This window comes from Habropoda laboriosa, unplaced genomic scaffold, assembly GCF_001263275.1.
Source record: "Habropoda laboriosa isolate 0110345459 unplaced genomic scaffold, ASM126327v1 scaffold95, whole genome shotgun sequence".
Taxonomy (NCBI): Eukaryota; Metazoa; Arthropoda; class Insecta; order Hymenoptera; family Apidae; genus Habropoda; species Habropoda laboriosa.
Genome location: NW_017100204.1, coordinates 194,232 through 203,090, shown reverse-complemented (window position 1 = coordinate 203,090; position 8,859 = coordinate 194,232). Strand labels below are relative to the sequence as shown.

At 37.6% G+C, this 8,859-nt stretch overlaps 1 protein-coding gene and 1 non-coding gene across 2 annotated transcripts in view; both read left to right on the top strand.

Annotated features, from left to right (window-relative positions):
• The first annotated feature begins 1,129 nt into the window (after nt 1-1,129).
• Trnae-cuc lies at nt 1,130-1,201 on the top strand. The gene has a single exon. It is a non-coding gene; the product is annotated as a tRNA-Glu (tRNA).
• A 5,946-nt stretch (nt 1,202-7,147) lies between these two features.
• The window catches only part of LOC108570580, a 79,741-nt gene continuing 78,029 nt past the window's right edge, over nt 7,148-8,859 (top strand). The window contains exon 1 of the mRNA XM_017932461.1: nt 7,148-7,378. Within this exon, the coding sequence (XP_017787950.1) occupies nt 7,148-7,378 (231 nt within the window). The remainder of the gene's footprint in view (nt 7,379-8,859) is intronic.

The window sequence follows — 8,859 nt, the reverse complement described above, 5'->3', positions numbered from 1 at the left end:
CAGGCGATTTTTGTGAATTTCTTTAAATTTCTCTTTTACGATATCGCTTGAATAGATGATTTTCCTTTATTTGAATTTGTTTAACGGGTGTGTTTAAAGGGTAATTTTCCTAGAAATTAAGATTCTTTGCTATTTTTAGGATTATTAAGATCGGACGTTTTGCATTTTCTTTTAATTGAAGTTTCTCCGGTAAATGTGGCAATAGAATTCTTCGACATTGGTGAATTAAAATTAAAAAGAGTACGATTTCTACATATACTAGAGATTAAATAAATATACAATATATTAATAGGAATTGTTATTTATTTAAACATTTTCCAAAACATAAATCGTATAAATTACTTTCTATAAGTAATCCTGTGAGATGGTATATCTTTGCAATATTTTCACGAACAAATTCACCGAGGATAGTGTTTGATTGGAAAGTGTTACGAAAGTTCACGTAACAGAATGCTCCATCTTACCCAAAAACGAGTGGAACAAAAAAAAGAATTCTGCACATCGGATGCGTGTGTTTTGCGTTCAGTCTGATTGCAGAAACTTACCCATTGTACCGTTAGAGTCGTCCTGTGTCTCGTAGAAATCTTAAGAAAGCGACTACTAGGCAACGAAACGAAAAGAAACTCTTGACAAACGTGTAGATGGTGGTCGTCTATAAATACGGTTCCGTACATTGTCATTCAGAACAGCGAAGGCCTGTTATGTCGGCATGCATAACACGTAGGGGATAGGCTTGGAAGGAAAATAACGCGCTGTAGAAAAGCCTAAACTTTTCAAGTTTTTGAAAGGCGCACGATACTCGACGAAGGAATTGAAAGTTCCTCTTGAATATAAATTACGAACCGGTACCGTACAATATACATATGAGAAAACAATAATTCAGATCTTCGATACGATATGTAATTATGATAAGAATAATTTAAAAAGTAACAGCACAAAGAAAGATTTTATTTTTGAATGCTGAATTTAATGGATAATTGTAACAGTGATGCTAATTAAATTGAGGATATAAAATACTGTTCTGTTATGAAAATGTTTATAGCAAAGAATTTTTCTTCAATGATTTTGAGGGTAAAAATGGGTAAATTTTGGAGTTTGTAAGCAGTCTGAACATTGTCGTTTCCATGAATCCGGTATGGTCTAGTGGCTAGGATACCTGGCTCTCACCCAGGAGGCTCGGGTTCGATTCCCGGTACCGGAATTTAATTTTTTTTATTTTTTTTTCTGTAAAATGCACAGGAGATTTTTTACAATGTAAAATATTAGTTTGGAACGCATCCAGATTTCATTTTCATAATAAAATTGTACGTCAATGTTTATACGAGATTTGTGGTCCTCTGCAATGCAAATATGTCGGTGATAATGAAAGTGGCACGAGATATATATTTTTTATTTCGAGATACTTCGACTTTTTCCTTCGAGTGTGTTAAGAAATATTTTTTCATTGTTTAATAAAGTATTTCACAAGATGCTTTCTGTTATAATGTAAATCTTTTCTGTGGAAAAGTGTGTTTTAAATTTAAAATTGTTAAAATGATTTTGTATAAAATAAGAATAATTAAATTCAATTTTTCTCGATTTTTCAATTAGATCACTTTCATAAGTCAATGGCGCAAATCGTATATTCGCGTTTGGTGTGCCAAAGTTTCAGTACCTTTTTCACGGAATAAATTCTGTGTACGTTTGAATGTGAGCAAGGTTCGAAACGATTGAAAATTGGTTGGAATTTGCAAAATGTGTTGCACAGTCAGTAGTAATGATAGGTTTTCGCATGTGTTCACCAGTATTTCATTGTGTGTGTCAATGATGCTTCACGCTGATAAGGCAATCTGAAATTAAATCTGAGAATTACAATGGTTCGTTTGGGAACGAGGGATTGATGAATGTGAATTTCAAAGCGCCATTGCTGTTCGTGGTTGATTAGTGGAAACGGGAGAGGCTTCTCAAGAAGCCACAGTTGAAAGATGTTGAGGAAGTCCATTTAAGAGTACTTATGCGAGATGGTTCAAAAGATATTTTTTTCTTGAATCTGAGCTCTTCTTTTCCATATGTCATTTTATTATTTACGTCTTACTCTAATTAAGAAACGCCTCATTGCCAAGAACATGGTAAATTGTTCATGGACATTCTTTTATTTGAAATTTATTTTGCTATTGCAGTATCTATACTTTATTCAAAATTACTAAATACCAAGCTTCCATTATTTTTTTTCTATCCTTTCACTGCAACTTCACCCCTTAATCGTAAAAGAGAAAAAAATGTTTTACCAATTGACATGGTTTAAAAAAAAGAAAAAGTTTATCAGCAAATTTCAACATGAATAGGGACGGGACGTCCCTTTTTCTTTGTCACCTATCGAGGGCTTCGGTGACTTACTTCCGTATATCGATCTATCATCGATTTACCCCCTTTTTTATCTCTTATTAATCCCCTCCGTAACCTCGTACATTTCAACTCACTCATCTTCACTCTAGTCATCACAGAATTCACCAAATTCACGTTATAATTCCTTCCCATTCGAGAACTCGATTCTCCATCGAGCGAGTTATAAACACGAGCGAGGAAAGAAAGAGAGGCAGCCCGGAGGCTGGTAAACGCGTAATCGGTCGATTGACCTGGATCTCTCTCCTCCGTGAATCCAGCCCGATTTCCTGCGAGTTCTTCTACGACGGAGAACGGAAAAATGGCTCTCTTCTAGAAGTCGAGGGAGCAGACGACGGTATTCCACCTTATGGAAACGTAACGCGTATCGAGTTGCCTACGTTAGCGTGTACCGTCGTCCCCTTGATAAGCGAAAAATACCGGCGGTTGCATTGTTACCGAACCCTAAAAGCGACCACGAAGGCAGCGACGCCAGAGCTTAGCACTCGAGCACGTACTCGCTCCGACCACTTTTCTTGGCCCCTCGAAATTAACGCCGACCACTCAGCCGTACCATTTAGTGTGTCGGGCTATGCCAGTCCGGCTCGTTCTCCTTTTCTTTCTCCACACACCCCCTTCTTTGCACTACTCTTCGTCGCCGATACGTGTCATCTTTTCTCAGCATCCTCCTTTTCTTCCTTCCTCTTTAATTTCCCTTTCGACGCGCGCAAAAGTCACCCGCCTTTTCCTTTTCGTTGGTAGACACTGTACAAGGGGTTGTAGATTTATTTCCTTGCGTTTCTTGCACTCTTTGTGTGGTATTTCGGGTTTCTACGTTGCGGTTAATTAACGACTCGATGATTAGGGTTGTTGAAGATGGAATGTTTTTTGGGTGCTTAGCGTAACCCAAAAGAAACCGAATTTGTGGTGGAATTATTTTTTTAAAATTTGGTATCTGTTTAGGGATTATTGTATGCGTCACTCTGGCCACGAAAGGGTTAATGATTGCTTTCCTTTTTGGGTGCTTAGCTTAACCCTTTTGTGTGTGAATTTTTTTTCCAAATTTGGTATTTATTTAACGATCATCATATGTGACGCTTTAATCACGAAAGGGTTAATCTTTCTTAAGAATGGATGATTTTTTAAAATTATTATCTCCGTGATTACCTTTTTGAAAATGAAAATCTGAATCTTTTAGAAGGAAAATTAGATTAGATACCTTTCTTATGTTCCATAGAAGAAATTGAGTATTTTGTATCGACTCGATAAAGATGCTCGTGACGTCGATCGAGAAAGTTTATTTGACGATGGTTTTGCCCAGAATATGGTAACCAACGCGGAGTCTGTCGAAGTTTATTCCCGAGAAAGAGATGCTCGGTGAGAAGATGGAAGGAGCCTATTTTTGATGATCGTTGAAGGTGACGAGGCGTCCAACGACGCAGAATTCGGGGGAATATTTTTCCGTTGTTTTTGGAGTTAAAAAAGAATCAAACGAGGTGGTCGCTAAGATGATCGAATTTTCAAGAATAATAATATTAGCGATGATGTCATCAATGCTATGTAACTTTCTGCGTAACAATTTCGATGAATTTTTGTAGCAGAAGGTATACAAAAGTACTGTAACATTTCTTTTTCATATAAAAATGACAAAATTTGTCGAATCTAACTGTACACACATTCATCTTAGAAACTACAGTTACTTCTACCATGTCTAAATTTGTCTCCTACTTCAAATCGACATCTTGCGATAACAACGTAATCGCTGTGCAATTTTAACGGTATCAAAACGTTGCAATCGACTTTTGATCAATATCACATGTAAGTTTGCATCTCACACTCGTGAAGCAATCTAGTTCAGCACAGTTTTCTGAATATCAAGTTTTACCTGTCCAGACCTTGGCAAAATTCAGATAACCTGATTAACGTGAGAAATCTATCATTAGAATGACCAAAAGCCAAGTCGATAATGCTCTAGATATTGCAAAATTATGTGAAACCTTATTTATCCAGCTTATATCAATTCTCAAAAAAAGAAAACTAACCATATTACTGTTGCAAATCCACAATTTCACGATTTCTATAACTTAGGACACTTTTAAAAATTGGCGACTTTTATTCTTCAGTGAAAGTTTAGTACACTAAATTTACAGTTTCAAATTTTCATAAGGGAAGCAAAAATGAATAATTATTAAAAAAAATTCTGTAATAAATAAAATTTCAAGTCGTACGGCGTTATAGAGGGCTAACGATCCTCAATGTGAACGTTTATCGAGCCCCGAGCTATTATCACGTCGAAGAAAGCAAACAACGTCTTCATCGAATCGCATCATTTTCGCGAACCCTGTTTCAATTACACGCCTCGAGAAAATACATGGTTTACATCCTGCATCCTGTTTCTTGTGATGTAAACGAACAATCCTTCGTACCTCTCTTCTCTGCCTGTATATTTTAAATTCATATAAGATAACGGTGTCAGGACACGCGTAAGCTAATATTGTTCGTTCGTGGACAAAAAGGGGACATGATAGAGAGAGAGTGCGAAACGAAGAAATTACCGTCTCGAGTCGATACGTGCGTTACGTGTTTACCGTTACCATGATCCTCTGTGACTCGTGCGAATCTCGTGGTGCACAGGCAAGATTCCGTTTGTTCCTGCAGATTCGTGCCAAATTTCCGTATGTTTCTCGTACACCTTTCACACGATTTCAAAAAGTAAAAACAGTTATCGTCGATCTGTCTCACAGTGGTTCCTTGGACACTTCGATTTCTACAGTAAAATTAAGAATGCAAGGTTTTATTGTCGTGTGGAACCTGGTCGTTGTAGCAATTGAAGGTTAACCCTTTCAATTTTATTTCACACACTTTTGGGGGAGGTCCTTAGATTGCAAATTGCCAAAAATTTTGTGACATATCTAGACTACAATTAAGCCAAAATTAAATTAAATAAAATAGGTAAGCTCTAAGTTTCGAAATTTCATTAGGCTTTCTTCAGTTGAAACATTATTTGAGATGTTTCTTTTTGGGTCCATTTTCATCTAATGGGATTTTAATAAAATAGAGGATAGGATAAAGAGGATAATAGGTTTTTTTCTGGAAATATTCCACAGTGGAATCTCAAAGGGTTAAGAGATTTTTTGAATATTTTAATTTGACATAATTCGTTGGAAAATTCAATAATCTGTAGTTCAAAAATTTTACTAAAATAATCTCATAATTTACAAATTATAAAATCCTGTATTCTACAATGATTCATCCTTTGAAAAGGACTCGAAGGCAGTCTGTGTTGAGAAACCGACAAATGTTCGCCTTTTTGGTACGTGTTTTATTTCAAAAATATCACCGCTCGTGCAGAATGAAGTCATTGTGCAGGAGATATTCCTGCGTGGACCTCGAATTATGCTTACGTATTTACTATCAATTAGAAACGTGTTCTTGCTATGCCGTTTTCCTTGAAGATCCTCGATCGAGGCTACGTTCCATCGGGCAGAACATTGGGGAGCGAGGAGAATGGCTGGTGGCTATCGATTCAACGTTCATTGATTCGTTGAACATGATTTCTTGGTATTGTTACAATCACTTGATACGCGTCGCGTTACGCTACTGTTCGACGCGTACGATCACGTTCCACGATTAGTATAAGTAAATGCATATGAGAGGTATGAAGTTTAATTCGTATGAATTGTACCGTTGACATCGATATCTTCCCAATGGAATTCAGTTTACAGTCTTCTCCGTAAGCTATCAATTTTTTTTTTTTAATTTGCACATTTAGCATACATTTATAATTTTCTTTATCGTGGCGAATGAGGAAAGTGAGAAAGAGTGGTGGAGAATAGAAACTCTCAGAAAGTTGAGCAAACTTAATTTTTTAAAATTTCAAATTAAATTTAAATTTCTTTAAAACTTTGTTCTGAAGTTTTTGAAAATTTTAAATTGGATTTAAAATTGTTTTTTTAAATTTCAAATTACATTTAAAGTTCTCTAAATATTGCAAGCAAAATTCATAACTGGAAAGTTGCTTCAATTATTATTATTATGATTAGTGGTTACGTATTATGGTTTGAGCGGAAATGACGGTCTTCGAATTCTGTTATGCACGTGGAATTCTCCTTCGGCACATTCACACATTTTTCCGCAATTTACCTTAATTCATCGGAGAAAATTGATCGTAAAGCATCAGAGTTGTCGTTGACTTTATTGTTTCCGCAAAATTTGTTCCACGATCATGTAGCGTGACTTCCGTATGACCGTGGTTTTACGAGCTCCTCGAGCTCTGCCCTGCAATTTACCTACATTCTGCCCGTAGGTATAAAAAATATTTCTTCCACTTAAGGATACGCGTTGGCATCAGATGTGTGTACAACTTCCTGGAATTCGGAAGGGAATCTACCTTGTCTTGCTGCCTTGAATTTTCACTTTTAACTCCTTGAGGAATTGCTAATCATTGTCCACTGTATTTAAAGAAAAAACCCACCAGATATGTAGTTTTGCAAAATTTCTCAAAAATATCTCGAAGAATCTTGGAAGAAATTAAGAAAAAAAAAAATTTTTAATTTTACATTTTTAATTAATAAATCTTTGAAATATTGAAATAATAATATTGCAAAATTATAGGAATTCTGTATATTTTTAAAAAAATAACATTTTGATAACTAAAAAATTGTTTGCTCAAGAGTTTTCTTAGCGACACTTACAATGTTTGATTCTGAAGAATATTTGACTAAGTTCCAGTAATCAAATTTCAATTTATCGTTGACACAGATGATCCTGACGTAGCTGATCGAGGATGGCTTCTATCATGGGGCTACAGCAGCCAGCTGCATCCCAGGATACCGTGGATTATGCTGGATATTTGCAGTCGACGCAGTGCCATCAGATCCATGGAAGTCAAGCAAATGGACAAATCCAGTCCACGCAAAAATCACCGTCTAACGATCATAATACCAGCTTTACCAGCACCAAAGGATTGCTCAATGGACCCGGGCAGAACAACTGTTTCCTCAATAGTGCCGTTCAGGTAAGTTCGATCTCTTTTTGTACCAGGAAGAAGTGAACGATCTTCGACACAATTTTTTCAGTATACAAATATTTTTTCATTTTTCTCGTAAATTTGTCAACTTTTGAAATACAATCACACGATACAAGATGAGTTGAATTAATAGGGATTATAATATTAGTTTCACATGGATAATTGAGAAATGCGAAAATCTGATGAATGTATCGCATTTTGAGTGAAGAGTAATCGCATTATTTAAGAAAATTACAATTTTCTCAATCATTCAACCCTAGTGCGGTCCTCGGGTCTTTTTTGACCCAGACTCTTTGGGTCTTCTCTGACCCAGATTCTTTGGGTCTTCTCTGACCCAGATTCTTTGGGTCTTCTCTGACCCAGATTCTTTGGGTCTTCTCTGACTCAAAGTCTTTGGGTCTTTTTCGACCCAAAGACCTCAAATACCAGGGTTAATAACACAGTCTAAAGATTTCAGAGAAAAAGGCTCAGAAAAACTGTTCTTTCACATATACACCGATTACTCCGCGAATCAACTATTCCATTGCTTTTTCCTATCATTCGAACACACCGGCAATTCCTCACCAGCTTGACAATTTATTCCGCGCATCCACAAAAATGGTGAACACGCGTCGCGGGTAATAGCCTCGAAGCGTATAAACTACAATCAGAGATCGACTTCCTGCTTCGTAAATTACCCACGTCATTACCGGTTCGGCCTTTACATCACCGATCGAACTCTCCTAACCGTCGGATTCTCCTGTGCGTCGACGCGATTTATCCGCGAGTCTTCGACGGAAAATTCGTTCGAAGTAGGAACGAACAGCGGCGAGGTCTCTCTCCTCTGCTGTGCTTCATTAATGGAAATAATTCCGCGGCGTGAAAAGGTGCCTTCTTCCCACGGACCGTTAGAATTTATTATGTCGATCAGAACTGTTTTTCCCAGGTTTTGTGCGGCCACGTTGTGTCCGATACCCTGCGTAGCGGTAATTGTAACATCCGCAGGAAGCAATTACACACGGCCGCGCTCGATTAGAACAATCGATCGGAATCGAGATTGGAATAAACGGCCGGTGGCCAGTTACAAAGGAGGCTCTACACTCCCCACTCACTCTGTCGATCGGTGCTTCGGCTTCTCGTTTCGCGGGGATTACGTGACGTTAATCGCGCGCGGCTCGATCCAGAAAGCTCCGACTGACTCTCTCCCGGTGTTCTTGGAGTAATTCGAGTAATGGCCCTGGCTTCTGACTCTCCGGCACCACGCAAACGCGTTTCTCTAATGCGGAAATCCCCGGCTACGTTCTCTCTCTCTGCTCGCTCGTTCACCCGGTCAATCGTTATTTTTTCCCGGGAGATCGACAATGCGTGATTGATAGTTTAAATCTGGCGCGTGTGACTTGGTTCGTTTTTTCATTTGCAAAGTGCATTCGGAGAAGCGAGTGCGTGAAAGAGATTGCGATATTGAGAGAATCTTCCTTTTTTTTTCTGGA